The 19101-nt window shown below is 41.2% G+C and overlaps 1 protein-coding gene across 1 annotated transcript in view; it reads left to right on the top strand.

Annotated features, from left to right (window-relative positions):
* Nucleotides 1–9962: 9962 nt before the first annotated feature.
* pip4k2a (phosphatidylinositol-5-phosphate 4-kinase type 2 alpha) overlaps nt 9963–19101 on the top strand; it is a 229170-nt gene continuing 220031 nt past the window's right edge. The window contains exon 1 of the mRNA XM_033015537.1: nt 9963–10437. Within this exon, the coding sequence (XP_032871428.1) occupies nt 10309–10437 (129 nt within the window). The 5' untranslated portion in view covers nt 9963–10308. The remainder of the gene's footprint in view (nt 10438–19101) is intronic.

Below are 19101 nucleotides of genomic sequence, written 5' to 3'. Positions count from 1 at the left end.
GTGAACACAGCGCGAGCCGGTCACGTGAGCTGCCTTCCCCGGGCGGGCGGATCCCGGGACAGGCGCTGGTGCTGGTGCTCGCTTTGCCCGCAGCCGCATCAGCCCCCTTTGCACAGGAAGGAACTGCAGAAGGTACACAAAAATGCTGGAGAAACTCAGCGGGTGCAGCAGCATCTATGGAGCGAAGGAACTGCAGATGCTGGAAAATCGAAGGTACACAAAAATGCTGGAGAAACTCAGCGGGTGCAGCAGCATCTATGGAGCGAAGGTTTCCTTCGCTACATAGATGCTGCAGCACCCGCTGAGTTTCTCCAGCATTTTTGTGTACCTTCGATTTTCCAGCATCTGCAGTTCCTTCTTGAACACAAGGAACTACAGATGCTGGTTTAAGCCGAAGACAGACATAAAAAGTTGTCGGGCAGCATCTCTGGAGAAAAGGAGGAATAGGTGACGTTTCGAATCGAGACCCCTCTTCAGACTGAGTGTCAGGGGAATGGGAAACGAGAGATATAGAACGAATGAATTAAAGATATGCAAAAAATAACGACGATCAATAGCGAAGGTAGAGTCCACAATGGTCCATTGTTGGCTGTGGGCTAAAGTTATTCAGACAGTGAAATTTAACAGGAAGACAGTGAAACGCAGAGGGTGAGAGAGGGACGGGGAGAGGGGAAGCAAGGGTTACTTGAAGTTAGATAAATCAATATTCATACTGCTGGCTTGAAAGTTGCACAAGCGTTTTGTATCTAAGTGTATGTTCGGATTGAAAGGTGCTTTCACAAAATCTTGCATCCCTGCAGCAACATTGCAAATCACATGTTCGCTATTTGGGTGACGTCTTGCGGGTTATTTTTTTAATCGCGCAAAAATGTGATTTCCTCTGGAATACATGGTGCTAGCTCCTCTATAATCTTTGCTAGTGATCATTTGCAGTTGAGATCACACCAATTACAAACATGCATTTTTTGTACTCGATCCTCATTAGCATGTCTGAACTTTTCCTGGCTTGATGATTTAATATTTGCACCTCACCCGTAATTGAATGCAAAGTTACACACAGCGACCATCATTGAACTGACTAAGTGGAAACCACACCACAAATAACTAATTTATTGTTTTTACTTATATTGACATACAAAGATGCCTTTCAGTCCATTGGATCTGTACCCGCTCTCAAAACAGTTTAGTATAGTTTAGTATTGTCATGTGCGCCAAGGTCCAGTGAAAAGCTTTTTGTTATGTGCTATCCACACAACGTAAATACTATACATGATTACAGTACACAGTGTACAGATACAGGATAAAGGGTATAACATTCAGTGCAAGATAAAGTAAAGATTGGTCAAAGGTCTCCAATGAGGTAGATGTGATGTCAGGACCACACTTTTGCTGCTGCGAGGATGGTCAGTTGCCAGATAACTGCTATAATCCCATCAATCCTATTCCACACTCCTTATTTCCATGTACGCTTGAAATTGATTCTCCCTCGTATGCACTACTGCAATTTTCCTGCATACCTTTGACTTTGACTGTTTCGCCATTTATCTGTACTGAGGGTTAACATACAGTTATGTAATTAACCTTTCGACGTGTCTTTAGGATGTAAGAATAAACCTGAACCACAGGCAGAAAACCACAGGGTCACTGGGAGAAGATACAAACTCCTCACAGGCAGCACCCGAGGTCAGAATCAAACCTACGATACTGGTCCTGTGAAGCATTAATGTTAAAATCTATCTCACCATCTGACCCATTCTCCGCATACAAACTTTCACTAAAGATATGTAACAACCCGTTTGGGGATAGGGATAGAATAAAACTAAAAGAAAAGATGTATAACACAGCAAAGAGTAGCCAGAGGATTGGGAAACTTTCATAGGACAACAGAAGGAAACAAAACGGGCAATACGGGCTGAAAAGATGAAGTACGAAGGGAAGCTTGCCAGGAATGTAAAGAAGGACAGTAAAAGCTTCCTTAGATATGTTAAGGGAAAAAGAGTAGCAAAGTCAAATGTGGGTCCCTTGAAGGCAGACACGGGTAAAATTATTATGGGGAACAAGGAAATGGAGAAGAGTTGATAGGGTACTTCGGATCTGTCTTCACTCAGGAAGACACAAACAATCTCCCAGAAGTACGGGAGGACAGAGGATCTAAGGGGGTCGACAGAAAGACATTTTCATTAGGCGAGAAATAGTATAGGGCAGGCTAATGGGGACTGAAGAATGATAAATCCCCTGGGCCTGATGGTCTGCATCCCAGGGTCCTCAGGGAGGGGCTCTAGAAATAATTGGACGCATTGGTGGTCATTTTCCAATGTTCAATAGATTCAGGATCAGTCCCTGTGGATTGGAGGAAAGCTAATGTCATCCCACTTTTCAAGAAAGGAGCGAGAGAGTAAAGTTTTGGTCTCCTAATTTGAGGAAGGACCTTGTGATTGAGGCAGTGCAGCGTAGGTTCACGAGATTGATCCCTGGGATGGCGGGAACTGTCATATGAGGAAAGATTGAAAAGACTAGGCTTGTATCACTGGAGTTTAGAAGAATGAGGGGGGATCTTATAGAAACATATAAATTTATAAAAGGACTGGACAAGCTAGATGCAGGAAAATGTTCCCAATGTTGGGCGAGTCCAGAACCAGGGGCCGCAGTCTTGAGAATAAAGGGGAGGTCATTTAAGACTGAGGTGAGAAAAAACTTTTTTCACCCAGAGTTGTGAATTTATGGAATTCCCTGCCACAGAGGGCAGTGGAGGCCAAGTCACTAGATGGATTTAAGAGCGAGTTAGATAGAGCTCTAGGGGCTAGTGGAGGTCAAGAGATACGGGGAGAAGGCAGGCACGGGTTATTGATAGGGGATGATCAGCCATGATCACAATGAATGGCGGTGCTGGCTCGAAGGGCCGAATGGCCTCCTCCTGCACCTATTTTCTATGTTTCTATGGTACAGGCTCTTAAATCGCCTTCTGAAATCCCAGAGTGTTTAGACTAACGGGTGTGTATTCTCCACAAAAGACAATGTGTTCTTGTTGAAGACGGCATCAAAAACAGGGCACAACTTAAAAAAATATATAAAAAGGAATTACCTAAATGGTGAGATATTGTAAAGCTCTCAGTTGCAGCAGGATCAACACATCTTGGTATACAGTGGCCTGTGCCTAGCTCCTGTTCTTTAAGTTCTTGTGATTTTGGTGTTATAAGAAGTCTTGAGGACTTTTAAAAAGTAGGGAAGATATTACGTGCCTTATGCTATATTATACTAGGTAGATTTTTTGCTAATTCAGTGTCTTCCTGGTCTGATTTATATCACCGACGCATAAAGCTTATTATGAAATTGCATCCATCTAGCAAGTTAGTATAGGTTGTACCGCATAGAGTTGCACATCTTTGAGAGTTCTGTATCATTTGGGAGCTGTTAATAACTCAGATGGATTCACAGCAGAGCAGAAATGTTGCACTGCCTTCTAGAATGATGTCTTGGGTCTTTGTGGCCCTTACGTCTGCTAGCCACTTCTTCAAGAATTTACTCTGTTTTTAAGCCTCACAACATTGTAGTGGCCTTTGAAATAAGAATGCTCCATCATGTGTTAGAATTGTTTTATCAAGTCAATATACAAGAAAAAAAAAGAAATCTAAGGAACATACAATTGTTGGAATAATATATTTTACAGATTTTTATATTTTTCTGTGGATAAAGTTTATGCGTTGTATAAATATCTTATGTCAGGATATTAAACCTTGTTTTCCTTAGACAGCATGTGATCTAGCTTGACACGGGTCCTGTGCAGGAAAGCAATGTGCTATGCTTAATGTTGTGATTGGAAAGAAACATTAAGGTCAGCTCCATGCTAAAAGTTCAAATCAAAAATCGCATTGGGGAACATTCGTATTTAGCCACTGACAGTTAAGCATATTCCAGAATTGCTTGACCTTCCGATGATTTTGGGATGAGTGGCAGATACAGGCACATCTATCACTTCACTCTATGACTGAACTCCAAACACAATTGTGATCCTACACAAGCCAGAATTTGACGCAGGATTGGAATTCCCAACCGTTTGAATTGGGATTCTTGAGCTGCATGTTATAAATATATCGCAAATTATATTTAATTTATTTTGCATTGTTTTAATGTTTTTAGTTTGCAGTCATAGAAAATATATGAAGCAAAGGAATTTGAGCACACCATCATTGTTGGATGGAAAAAACCCACCCCATCTAATCCCACCTTCCAGCAGGAGCATGGCTCTGCAGGTCATGGTTCTTAATGTACGCATCCAAATAACTTTTGAACGTGTTGAGAGATTTTACCTCAACCATCATTTCAGTTGGTAATTTCCAGACTTTAATCAACCACTGGGATTAATCAAATACTAGTCATTCCAAGATGGAACTTCTTGTTGAAGTGGCATCAAAAAACAGGCACAGCTTAAAAACTGGCAAAAATAATCCAAAAATTGGGCAGCAGTTGTTAATGCACAACTGTATTATTTTATGACTTATTTTGGGCAATAGTTTAGGACTTATAGCAATGTTTTCCGTTGAATCCCTGCTTTCCCTCTTAACATGTTACCAATTACTTTTTAAATTTACAGACTCCTGGTTTTTGAGCCCTCCACAAGATGAAATATCTGCTTTCTATTAACTGGAGATAATAGGTATATTAAGCGAGTTCGGTATTCCGAAAAACGCAAAAACAAAAATCGAACGAAGCGCTGTAAATTCAGTGAGTATGGTTTGGGTCTGATTTTTTGTCTTTTTTTAGTGTCCATTTTCAGTATAAATCAGCAAATCAACCTCGCTTCCCATCTCAACCTTAAATTGCATGGATCCAAGAAGAGATAGCTGAATGGATAACAAACTGGTTTAATGGAAGGAAGCAGAGTGATGGTGGAAGGTTGCTTCTCGGATTGGAGGCCTGTGACTAGTGGTGTGCCTCAGGGTTCGGTGCTGAGCCCATTACTTTGTCATCTACATCAATGATTTGGATGAGAACATACAGGGCAAAATTAGCAAGTTTGCTGATGATACAAAAGTGGGTGGTTTTGCAGATAGTGAAGATGGTTGTGAAAGTTTGCAGCAGGATCTGGATCGATTGGCCAGCTGGGCTAAGGAATGGTTGATGGAATTTAATACAGAAAAATGTGAGGTGTTGGATTTTGGGATGTCTAACAAGGGCACGACCTGCACAGTGAATGATAATTTCTCTGGGAGTGTTATAGTGCAGAGGGATCTAGGAGTACAGGTGCATGGTTCCTTGAAGGTCGAGTCGCAGGTAGATAGGGTGGTCAAAAAGACTTTTGGCACATTTGCCTTCATCAGTCAGAGCATTGAGTATAAAAGTTGGGAGGTCATGTTGCAGTTGTATAAGATGTAGGTGAGGCCGCATTTAGAGTATTGTGTTCAGTTCTGGGCACCATGTTATAGGAAAGATATTGTCAAGCCAGAAAAGATTTAGGAGGATGTTGACAGGACCAGAGGGTCTGAAATATAGGGAGAGGTTGAGTAGGCTGGGTCTCTATTCCATGGAGCACAGGAGGATGAGGGGTGATCTTATAGAGATGTATAAAATCATGAGAGGAATAAATCTGGTTGATGCACAGAGTCATTTGGGAATTGGGGACTAGAGGACGTTGGTTTAAGGGAAAAAGATTTAATATGAATCTGATGGGTAACTTTTTCAAACGAAGGGTGGTGGGTGGATGTAACAAGCTGCCAGCGGAGGTAGTTGAGGCTGGGACATAGAAACATAGACATAGAAAATGGGTGCAGGAGGAGGCCATTCCGCCCTTCGAGCCAGCACCGCTAATCATTGTGATCATGGCTGATCATTCCCAATCAATAAGCTGTGCCTGCCTTCTCCCCATATCCCTTGATTCCACTAGCCCCTAAAGCTCTATCTAACTCTTAAATCCATCTAGTGATTTGGCCTCCACTGCCCTCTGTGGCAGGGAATTCCACAAATTCACAACTCTCTGGGCGAAAACGGTTTTTCTCACCTCAGTCTTAAATGGCTTCCCCTTTATTCTAAGACTGTGGCCCCTGGTTCTGGACTCACCCAACATTGGGAACATTTTTCCTGCATCTAGCTTGCCCAGTCCTTTTATAATTTTATATGTTTCTATAAGAACACCCCTCATCCTTCTAAACTCCAGTGAATACAAGCCTAGTCTTTTCAATCTTTCCTCATATGACAGTCCCGCCATCCCAGGGATCAATCTCGTGAACCTATGCTGCACTGCCTCAATCACAAGGATGTCCTTCCTCAAATTAGGAGACCAAAACTGTATGCAATACTCCAGATGTGGTCTTACCAGATCCCTATACAACTGCAGAAGAACCTCTCTACTCCTATACTGAAATCCTCTTGTTATGAAGGCCAACATTCCATTAGCTTTCTTCACTGCCTGCTGTACCTGTACATCTACTTTCACTGACCGGTACAAGGACACCCAAGTCTCGCTGCACCTCCCCCTTACCCAACCTAACCCCATTGAGATTATAATCTGCCCCCTTGTTTTTGCCACCAAAGTGGATAACCTCACATTTATCTATATTATACTGCATCTGCCACGCATCTGCCCACTCACTCAACCTGTCCAGGTCACCCTGTATCCTTCTAAAATCCCCTTCACAGTTCACACTGCCACCCAGCTTTGTGTCATCCGCAAACTTGCTAGTGTTGCTCCTAATTCCCTCTTCCAAATCATTAATATATATGGTAAGCAATTGCGGCCCCAACACCGAGCCTTGCGGCACTCCACTCGCCACTGCCTGCCATCTATCCCAACATTTAAGAAACAGTTAGACAGGTACATGGAAAGGACAAGTTTGGAGGGATATGGAGGCAGGCAAGTGGACTAGTGTAGCTGGGAAATGTTGGCCGATGTGGATAGGTTGGGCCGAAGGGCGTGTTTCCACACTATTTCACTCTATGGCTCTATTTGCAGTCCCTTCCTACACATTGTTTAATTCTTCCTCATTACTCACAACCAAATCTAAAATAACTTATTCCCGGGTTGGTTTCATACAAGTTGTTCCAGAAAGCAATCTCTGAATCTCTGCACATTTTTTTGTCATGATACTCTTTTACACAGAGAGTCGTCGCTACCTGGAACGTTATGCCAGGTGACAAAGGCAGATATATACTCAATGTTTAAGGGGCATTTAGATAGGCACATAGACAGGAAATTGACAGACATGTGCACGCAGATGTGCAATTTAAATTGCCATCATGGTTGGCACAGACATTGTGGATCAGAGTTTTTGTTCCTGTGCTATACTGTTCTATGCTCTATATAATCTTTTCAAAGAATTTCCTAACATAGGCCTATAATTTCCGGGTTTGTCCCTATTGGCCTTCTTAAACAAAGGAAGATCATTGGCTATTCTCCAGTCTTCTGGGACCCCGCCTCAGGCTGAAGAGGATGCAAAGATTACTGTTGAAACCCGAGAGAACTACTCTCTTGCCTCATTCAATAATGTGGGTTAGATTGCATCAGGACCTGAGGACCAGCTTCCCCTTTTTGATATCAACATGCCCTACAGTATGACCTTCCTGACCTCACTATGCTCAAAGTCATTCTCCTTGGGGAATATCAACGGGAAGAACTCAATACCTTGCCAACTTCCTTGTGGCTCAGTAGTGAATTGTGTTTTCATGTTAAGTAGTTTTAAGGTTGTTTTGATTGCCAGAGAGATTCAGAAACACCTAAAAGTGAGATAGTTTTAACAGCATGACCATCCAGGACAGAGATACTTCATCACATTATTAGAGGTCCTGCTGTTGCTCAGGGTTCACTGGACTCCAGAAAGATTGATCCTCCGATTGCCGATAAATTCAGGTGTACGTTGATGATAACTGTGGGAAGATAATTGTTTTTTTAATTTTCCTGCCAACATTGGCAATTTCCCCTTTTCCCTTGTTATAAAGATTTGCTAGATCTTTGTTTGCCATCTCACTTGTTGTAGGCCCTTTATATTATTTTCACATGTTACTTGACTACTATCTTTGTATCATCAACAAATTTAACTACCATGCTTTTGGTGCCTTCTTCCAATACATTGAACCAATCATTCGTATAAATTGTAAAAAGTCCAAGGTAGACAAAAGTGCTGGAGAAACTAAGCGGGTGCAGCAGCATCTATGGAGCGATGGAAATAGGCAACTTTTTGGGCCGAAAACCTTCTTCAGTCCAATACCAGTTCCTCCAGCACACTACTTGTTAACCCCCAAAATACCCTTTTATGCTGGCCGTTTCCTATTCCCCAGTCAATCATAGAAACATAGAAAATAGGTGCAGGAGTAGGCCATTCGGCCCTTCGAGCCAGCACCGCCATTCAATATGACCATGGCTGATCATCCAACTCAGTATCCCATCCCTGCCTTCTCTCCATACCCCCTGATCCCTTTAGCCACAAGGGCCACATCTAACTCCCTCTTAAAAATAGCCAATGAACTGGCCTCAACTACCTTCTGTGGCAGAGAATTCCACAGATTCACCACTCTGTGTAAAAAATGATTTTCTCATCTTGGCCCTCTTCCCATGTTACTTAAATTAACTTTTAAATTGACACTATGCTTTCAGAGAAAAAAAAAAGTTTAATATTGTAATCTTGAACAGGGTAAAAGGGTTGATAAGCATCCAAGAGAGGTTGTAGGAGAAGTAGAAAGGTGAAACCCAACGAATTGGATTGCTCCTTTGGTCGTAAATTCGACTGCAAAAGCAGCAGGCATCAACGGAGAACAGTACAGCGCAGGAACAGGCCCTTCGGCCCACAGTCTGTGCTAAGCACATGCCACAATAACTAATCCCCTCCGACTGCCTATGATCCATAGTCTCCCATTCCCTGCAAAATCATGTGCCTACACCTTAAACTCCTGATTTAAAAAAAATCATGAATGTGAATAGAAATTAATATTCCTAATTGGATATGATGACATTATGAAATACTGAATTAGAATTATCTAGGAGGAAAATACTGTCTTGTGCAGCGCCGGAGTGTGGCGACATTTTACGTGAATCTGAATCTATGTTCAATGGCCTCCTCTGCGTATGCAAGTGATATTATTATATCTAACAAAAACAGCAAATTTAAAACATTGCAGAGGCAAGAGGAAGTGTTAGAAAAAGGGAACTTAAAGAAATCAAACTAATTCGGTAGTTAATCTCATAGTATTATAATTATTTCGTGTGTTTTTGCACCCGGACAATTGTGTCTGATAGATCTCCCGAAACGCAGTGTGGCAAAATACTGCGTTAAAATGCCATTTTCATACTTGGTGTGAAGATTGTTAAAACGAGTGAGATTTACAACAGTTGTCTACATAGAGCGGCAGGAATTACTTGAATCCGTCGGCGGTACAAGATTGAGATCACTGTTAATAAAAACCCTGCAATATTTAACTAATGTACCTTTAGCGTGTTCCATCCTAACTGGGGCTTTCCTATTTCCTAGCGGAGAAGCTAAATATTGCACGAGTTTAACCAGGAGTAATTTCACATAAAACATCCATACTACGAACATTGATGCTACACAATATAACATTTTACTTCGATGCCAATTATAGTACTTAAGAATATCATCAGATCCAATATGGAACGAGAATTTATCTTCACAGTTAGGATTTTTTTTACACATACTACTACAGGACTGAAACATGCATGAGATGTCCTTGTGGCCTTCTTTGCAATCTGTTTTCCTTTATACAAATAACGGAAGGTGCAAAAGTTTCGCACATTTTTCAGATACTTCCAAAATACCACATTACGCCCACTCGCAAAACGCTATCCACACAATCGCGCTAGATGCCTTTTATATTCTGAATGCACGCTGGCTCAAATCCCGTGCAACTCTGCAATTGGCCGCGCATCGCTAGACGCCCTCCAATTTTGAACGTTGCAAAGGCAGATGCCTGATCTGTGTGGCTAATACTGCTGTCAATCGTGCATTATTGTTTCCCCCCACCTGGTTCCTCCTTCAAGCTGCGTTGCAGTGTGCAATGCGTGTGTGCTGGTTATGGATATAGTGTCGCCTTCTACCAGTTGACACACACACACACATTCACGTTCGCTCAGCAAGGTCCGGAAGCGACAGAGTATTGGAGAATGTAAACCCAGTCTGCTACTACCGTCCAGAAACTAATTCTGATCACAACCGCTTTTCAATGAGCGGAGGAAGAAGACGGTGCAATAAGTTTTTGCTATAAACATTGCCATTTTAAATACTGACAAGGAATTGGTGCATTAAACGCAGTAGTAAATTGAACTTTAAAAAAAAAAAGAAAGGCAAACGCGAGTTAGGGAGAAAGATGGCAGCGAATCCGCCATTCGCCAGCAGAACGAAAACCAAGAAGAAACATTTTGTGGCTCAGAAAGTGAAGCTGTTCCGAGCCAGCGATCCATTGCTCAGCGTCCTGATGTGGGGAGTCAATCACTCGGTAAGTCTGGGGTTTTTATTAACGCCACGGCATGCATTGACTGCTGCAGAGAACTTACTTGTGAAGGAAATCACACCAGCCGGATTTTCTTTGGACACGTTACAGATTTTATTTCGTGCAATGAAGTTAAGCTCGAACTATAGCTTTGTAAAATAGTGTCTCTACCATTTGATGACATCTCATGATAAATGTCGCTGCTCTGCACCATTCCGCATTAGATGCATTTGTGAAATGTGACAGCCGCTGCTTATATATGTGTTTCATTCGGCAAATAGAACCAAAGTTAGTCTTTCATGGTAAGCGTGCGTGATATTCGTGTTTGATGAGGGTGCTGAGATGTCTGGCCGGGGGGCTGTGCCGTGTTCATGTGACTGAGCGGGTTTTAACAGTGGAGGTGACGGCCTGGAAACCCCTGAGTGTCAACTTTGAGTCTGGTGGTGACGCATTTGTGATCGACGCCCCGTTTGGCCAGTAAGAAGCTCATATGTTATTCCTGAAAGGAAAGCCCAGAGCGAAGGGGGCTAAACTATGTGTTGGAAACGACAGCCTCATTCATTCCTGCAGGATGGATTGGCCAACTGCAGCCAAAACACACGTCCAATACATGTTTTAACCTGAAAAAGCACGAGTGGTCTGCTGTGTATTTATCTTGCATTCTGACTCTAATTTTGCTCGTCAGAATCATATGTTCTGGAATGTCATGGTCCCAGGTCTCTTCACTGAACGTCAACAGCTTTCCATTAGAACATGTAGATGTGGGAAATCCTTATTAAAAAAAACAAACTATTTTCAAAGCACTGTTGTTATGAGACACTTTTTAGGCTTTTGGTTTAAGTAATTGTGACTAAGCAGTTAGAGTCCTTCCACTCCGTTCTCAATCAGACTTTGTTTTACTTCCCATTCTACTATTTTACAACATGTTCCTCGGTTATTTAAAAGAAAACCTCAACCAAAACACTGGAAAAATATGGAGGAAACAGAAGGTATAAAGAAGGCATATCCACAGCTACCTGAAAGTGGCAACACAAGTAGAGAGTGTAGAGTAGAGCTGTTGCCTGGGTTTCAGCAACTAAGTTACAGAGAAAGGTTGAATAAGTTAGGTCTTTATTCTCTGGAGCGCAGAAGGTTAAGGGGGGACTTGATAGAGGTCTTTAAAATGATGAGAGAGATAAGCAGAGTTGGTGTGGATAAGCTTTTCCCATTGTGAGTAGGGAAGATTCAAACAAGAGGACATGACTTCAGAATTAAGGGACAGAAGTTTAGGGGTAACATGAGGGTGAACTTCTTTACTCAGAGAGTGGTAGCTGTGTGGAATGAGCTTCCAGTGGAAGTGGTGGAGGCAGGTTCGATTTTATCATTTAAAAATAAATTGGATAGGTATATGGATGGGAAAGGAATGGAGGGTTATGGTCTGAGTGCAGGTAGATGGGACTAGGGGAAAATAATTGTTCGGCACGGACTTGTAGGGCCGAGATGGCCCGTTTCCGTGCTGTAATTGTTATATGGTTATATATAGTGGTAAAGAAGGCATAAGGCATGTTTGCCATCATTGGCTTGGGCATGGCGTACAAGTGTCGGTGAAGTCATGATGTAGCTTATTGGGACTTTGGCTAGGCTGTAGTTGGATTATTGCGTGCAGTTCTCGTCGCCCCATTATAGAATCAATGTGGATGTTTTGGAAAGGCTGCAGAGAAGGTTTACCAAATCAATGCCTGGATTGGGGAAGTATTAGTTACTGGGAAAGGCTGGACAGACTTGGATTGTTTTCTCGGGAATGGCAGAGATTGCGGTGAGAGTCGATAGAAGTGGATAAAATTATAAGAGGCATAGATAGGATAGACAGTCAGAACCTTTTTCCCCAGGATGAAAATATCAAATACTGGAGGCCACAGTTTTAAGGTGAGAGGCAAATTTTAAAGGAGATGTGCGGGGTATGTTTTGACACAAAGGTGGCGAGTTCCTGGATCACGCTTGCCAGCGTAGTGGTCGAGGTAGATACAATAGTGGTATTTAAAAGACCTTTGGATAGGCACATGAATATGCAGGGAATGGAGGAATATGGATTTTGTACAGCAGTTAAGAATTGGCACAGGACTCAGTTTATTCAAGTTTCTCTTGCTTACTGATGAATGTTGGACGTGCTAATTCTTAGTTAGAGGAAAAGTACCATATCTTAATGGCAAACAAGATGCAACACATTCAATAAACCAGATTTAACACATTCAAGTATTCTAAATACTCCTAAAACAGCTATCTGAGTATTGCTTTAAAACTTGAAGTTATTGATATTTGTTTTGGGTCCAGGCTTGTGGCTGAGGATGGAATATCCCTCTCGGTGGTTGATTGAGGTGAGAGAAGTAAGATATCAGGAATTATCATCCATTTGATGCACAAGATGAACCTATTGGATTGTGAGGATCTGGAAATGCTGCTAAAGTCAGAAGAACAATAATATTATTGGATGGCAGTGCAGGCAGGGGTGAAAGGCTACTTTTAATGTGTTTCTTTGTGCTACTCAGTTGTTATAGGTTTGCCACAATTTGATTGTTAAATTAATTTGGTTTTGAATTCTTCGCCAAAGGTTGTTGTGGTAAAGAAATATGACTATTTTGCTTTTTTAAAGACAAACATAAACTTCTGTTTTCTTGAGTAATTGTTGGACTATTGTGCCCAACACCTTTTCTCAATCTTTCAGTCAGAAATGCTGCACTTCACTTTCAATAAACTTCCCACTGGCAAGGAGAAAACATTCAGAATTAACAGGCAACCATTTAACTTGCACTCCAGAACTACAATTACTCAACTTCACTGGTGTACTCATGATGCTTGTGCTTGCCTGGCAGTTGAGATTGATTCAAACCATTGTTCATTGAAGTATAGACAGGAGATCTACAAAACAAAGCCCCTCTACCAATCTGCTCCCACTGCAAAATGCCCTTTGAAATAATACTTCATGGCAAACCCTTGGAAAATGAGGCCACCTCAACTGTTTAATTGAAGAAAAAAAAAAGTGTTTGCTGGTAGGTTGAAGACCTCGTGGTTTTGATCACCCAACTGTCAAATTGCGACAAATTGTCTTTCTAAAAGGGAGTTGTGTCTTTAGCAAGTCATAGTGCACCGTGTACAATCACTGGATGTTTTACAGAAATAAATGGCAGAAACACTCAGTTGGCCAGGTAGCCTTTCTGGGAGCAGAAACAGAATTAGCATATCATTTTGAGGATCTTTTGCAATGGAAAACATAAATTGGGTGGTTTTGAGTATAATTCTCAGTATTTAAGCTTTTCCATGCTTGTTAAGATGACCCCACCCTGATTAAATAGTTATTACTGCACCTAATACACAGTGATGGAGTGGATTTAATGTAGTTCCAGATAATTTAGAAATGAAAGCTTTTTCAGTGTATATAAATTATCCAAAACTCTGGAACTGCATTAAATTCTCTCTATCATTAAAATTTTAAAATTTTGGTTTAGGGTGGAGTTTATGATGGATACATTTGTGTGGTCAGGGTGGAGTCGGCCAAATAACCACAAAATGTTAGACACAAAATTACTTTATCTTCCATGAACGCTTAACATTGATTTTTAATTTTGGTTTCATTTGGATTGCACCAGCCACATAAAACAGTCCATGGTTCACAGGTTATAATCGTAAACTTTCACCAAATCGCATTAATTATGGAATTTCCTTTGTGATTATTGAATTAGTTATGTATCAGCGTTTTTCATATTAAATATTATTTTACTTTGAGAAATTGCACCACTCTTTGAATCTGATATCTTTACATAAGAAAAACATGTTGATCTGTTCCATGGATTCATTTTAGATTTTTCAATTGTGACGTAAACAAATTAGCTTTCAGAAAAATGTCTGCAATTTCAAGTGCTTTTTGCATATATAGTTCTGCAATTGCACCCTAAATGAAAATTCAACCTGGATAGATTTGTGATATTTCCCCTAAAAAGCAAAATTTTCTTTACCTCTTAAAACAAATAGCAAAAACTAGAAAAATCGAGCAATCCAACATGTTAAGGAGCAGCAGCCCAATTTGCCGATGCCTCAAGTTCTAGAACTCTGTTCAGTTTTGAAGTAGGGTCTCAAACCTGAAAAGTCAGCTGACAGTCTGCTTTCTAGTTCTACACTGGTGCTGCCTGATTTTACAGATTTTACAGATTTTTTTTTCCTACAAACTGTATTCTTGGAAATTAGAGCCTTATGTAAATTTGAAAAGACTTCTGCACATAAAGTAGTGGAAATTTGGAACAACTTCTGCAAGCGTCAGTTCAATTGTTTTCCAAATGTGATCTTGACTTGATTTTTGTTACTCGTATTAAGGAATATGGGGCAGGACATGCGTGTCGAATTATGTCGCACATCAGCTCCAATGAAATTGGATGGCAGTGCTTTGTGTTGCCGAAAGATTGCGTTCCTAGTAAACATTCCATATTGAGATTTTCCAGACATCTGCCCACGCAGATTTTCCAGAAAACTTCATCTGCGCACGCAACAAATAATGCAAGTTGAAAAATATTGTGTTTATTTATTTGCTTCATATGCACACATTCTATGTGTGTGAATTTTATTCTCCATCACACATTTTTAGGTAGTGATTTGTGAATTCTGTAAGGGAGAATTTCTGTTGCCTGAACGGCTGGAACATGGGGGTTGCCTGTAGTCGTGTTCCTGTTCCAGTTCCATAATCTATTTCAGATTCTATGTATTTTAAATTTCATTTGTTGTGTTTTGTTTGGGTATGCCCTTCTGCAATTGGTGAGGTAAATACTCGCAGTGGGACAGCACCATGTGGTGTGAATAAATGGATAGGATGACTTTGTCTCTATTTTTAAAATAACGTCTTGAAACCAAATACTTTTATATAACACTGTTGTAGACAAATACAATATCTCACTTTCATTCTATTGTAATAGGGCAACCAGGAGGTGCTGCAACTGCTCATAATTTTAATTTGTTATTAATTCTCATTACAAAACCCCACAGACATTAACATTTCAAGTTTTAACATTTTAGAAGCTGGCATAATAACATACTATTTAGTCGATGCAGATTTCTGATTGTGTAATTTGAGTATTGTTGCTTGTATGCACAGGTGGGAGATGGAGGTGGAGGGGAGGAGAAGCATTACTCAGCTCCTCTTTTAATTAGTGCTGTGATATTCTTGAGAGAAGTAACTGATTAAAAATACACATTGGGTGCTAGCCAAATGACTATGATGGATGTACTATTAAGGTCCTTTTTGTTCACAAATTAGAAGGATTTCTAACGAGTCGACTCTGAAACTGATCGAGCAAAATATGTTTTGTATTCATGTTAAGGTTGTTCTGCAATACAACCAGTATTAAGGTTTTGATTCTAGTTTTGGGAGAACTTCAGAATCTGACAGTGGTAGTGACATTCCCTCACCCTGTACATGGCAATGTATATCTAGAAATGTATTTATGCTAAAGTGCCACAAGCAGGTGCAGCAAGTGGGTAAGAAGATGAGTGGTATATTGACAGGTTGTTCCAATTGAATTGAATGGTGGTGCAGGCTCGAAGGGCCGAATGGCCTACTCCTGCACCTATTTTCTATGTATCTATGGAGTACAGTGTGCAGTTTTGGCTCTCTCCATCTTAAAAAAAAAAAAAAAAGATGTAGTAACATAGGAGGCAGTCCAAAGCAGTTTCAACAATCTAATTCCTGGGATAAGAAGATCATCCTGTCATGGGAAGCTACAGAAGTTTGATCTGTATTCATAAGTTTTCGGAGCAGACTTAGATCCGCCATGGTTGAATGGCGGAATATCTTTCCCTCTCAACCCTATTCTCCTGTCTTTGTCCCATTCTCCCTGACACCTTTACTAATCAAAGCATAGCATTTGGAGGAAAAGGCAGTGTTCCCAATGAAATATATAAGATGCAAAATGGGCCAAGACAGGGTAGATGGTGATGTGTTTCCACTGGTTAACTGCAAGTTAAAGGGGAGGTCATTTAAAGCTGCAGTGCATAGAAATTGCTTCCTGTGGAGAGTGGCAAATCCTTCAGATTCTGGTACAGAAGAGGAATTGATGTCAGGGAGAGAAAAGCCATGATTATATTGAATGACAAGACAGCTTGAAGGTTGAGTGGCCTCCTCCTCATCACTATTTTCTTATGATGTTGTGGGCTTGTTCTCCCCTGCAATACAATGATCTGGTTGTCTGCTATAAACTTTAGAATAGCAGCAACAATATTATTGTGTAGATTCTGTTTTAAGGATCACATTTCCTCCTATACTCTCCGATCAAAGAGAATTCTCCTGGGACAGCATCTCATCAACATCTTGACAAGCCCTAATAAACATGTAGTGCAGTGTCCAAAGCACATAGATTAACCCGAAATCCTCTATAATTAGCTGCTGTGAAGAGATTCGGGACTTTGCTGTCAACGAAATGCCAAAGTTGGTTTGGGAAAGACCAGGAAATGAATAATGTAATTAACTAGAGATATAACATTTTCCGGATGTGGTGGATTTATCAAGCCAACTCTATGGTGGGTGAAGACTAAGGACTTGAATAAACCCATGGCCTAAAGAACAGATGGTAGATGGAAAGAGTGCAGAACATAGATTCTTCAGCAGTGTCATAAATATCAAAAGCACATCCCACTGAAAGCAAAGAATGGGAATTAACTTAAGAGAGAAAGAGAGTAGTCATTGGGTAGAGAAATGGCAGATAGAGTATAATTCTGATAATTGTAAGGTGTTGCTCTTTGGTAAGTGAAACCATCTGCTCAGTAAATGGTTGGGTGCTGGGGAGTGTGACAGTACAGGCAGACTTGGGCTGTCAGTATGTAGTTCCATGAAAGTGGTAATGGAGAAATACAGGGTTGAGAAGTAGGCGTTTTGTACACTTGCCTTCATCAGTCAGGATATTGAGTACAAGATTCGGGATGTAATCTCTGGAGAAAATAGATAGGTGGCATTTTGTATCGGGACCCTTCAGACTAATGCAGTAAGAGGAGGGGGAGAAAACTGGAAACAAAATGAGGGAGGACAAATCGCAGTAGGTATCAGATGACCTCAATGAGGGGGTTCCTGATAGGACAAAGGCTAGATATCGAAACGGGTGTGAGCCCAAGAGGGATACATAGTTGCAAGCTAGTTAACATACCTTAAGTGGAGGGGGGGGGGGGGGGGGGGGGGGGGGCTGAGGGAGGGAGGTATATGTAGAATTTATTTAAAATTGGAAAATTCAATGTTTATATCTTTTGAGGTATAAGCTACCCAAGCAGAATTTTAAGCGCTGTTCCTCCAGTTTGAATGTGGCTTCACTCGAGCAATGGAGGAGGCTCAGGGCAGAAAGGTCAGTATGCGAATAGGAAGGGTTAGCATTGGGAAATCCAGTAGCCTTTGGCGGACCAACTGTAGGTGTTCAGTGAAACTGTCGCTGAGTCTTGGTTTTGCCGATGTACAGGAGCCCTGGTCTGGGTGGGAAGGGATGAATAAACCAAGGAGTTGTGGATGGAGCGGTCTCTGCGGAAGGCGGAAAGGAGTGGACATGGGAAGATGTGACTAGTGGTGTGACCATGTTGGAGGTGACAGAAATGTTGGATGATGACGTGATGGAGGAAGAGGCTAATGGTGTGAAATGTGAGGACCAGGGGAACATTGTCCTTGGTGCATTTGAGGCAAGAGGGAGCGAGAGCAGAACTTCACAACCTGGAGGTGACGTGTGAAGAATCCATCTATGACAGCCGGGGGGGGGGGGGGACCACATTCACTTTGTCCTCATGGAAAACCTCCTTTGGGAGCAGATGCGGTGGAGATTGAGGAATTGCTCGTAGGGGATAGCATCTTTGTAAGTGGCAGGGTGGAAAGAAATGCAGTTCAGATAACTGGGAGTTGGTAGGCTTGTAAATTTGAGATGTCAATGGATATGGGGACAGAGTGGGATATTGAGATTCAGCCAATGATTTAATTGACTGGCAGAGCTGGTATGAATGGATTTCTTATCTGGTGGTGATAGACCAATATTTTTCCTAGTGTATGTTAGTGTTAATTTGTGTTTGCATCTCAAGCAGTATGTTTGGCTTAGCTTGGCCCTCATTCATGTCTTTGTTGGGTGGTAACTCTACCAATGCATTCCGTACTCTACTTTGTAAGTTTGAGGTCATTACAAACCCTTCTTGTCTTTGGCCTAACTTGAACTGAGCTGCTCTGATGGTTCTGTATTGATTTATTTTTACTCTAATTTTTGTCTTCTAATCCTTCCATGGTTTCATTATTTTTTCTTTGTACCAAGTTTACAGCTCTCTGATGTGAACTTTTCCAGTTCAGTCTTCTTGGGCATCTTCAAATTTTATTATTGCACTTCAATTTCGCTGCTGTGATAATATTAGTCGAGGCTATAAAATCTGTGGTTAAACTCGCGTTATTCCCTTTATCTGTTCAGTGTGGGTGGCTTGATTGTAGTCATGTATTGTCTTTCCGTTGACTGGTTGGCATGCAACAAAAGCTTTTCACTGCAGCTGACAATAAACTAAACTTAAACTCATTGTTCCAAACCATTTGTACCTTTCTCCTCCTTCCTGTAAGGTGCAAGGTTATACAGGGCCCCCCATAATGTTTGGGACAAAGACCCATCATTTATTTATTTACTCCTGTACTCCACAATTTGAGATTTG

The sequence above is a fragment of the Amblyraja radiata genome, chromosome 2, assembly GCF_010909765.2.
Source record: "Amblyraja radiata isolate CabotCenter1 chromosome 2, sAmbRad1.1.pri, whole genome shotgun sequence".
Taxonomy (NCBI): Eukaryota; Metazoa; Chordata; class Chondrichthyes; order Rajiformes; family Rajidae; genus Amblyraja; species Amblyraja radiata.
This window is presented reverse-complemented; position numbering and strand designations above follow the sequence as displayed.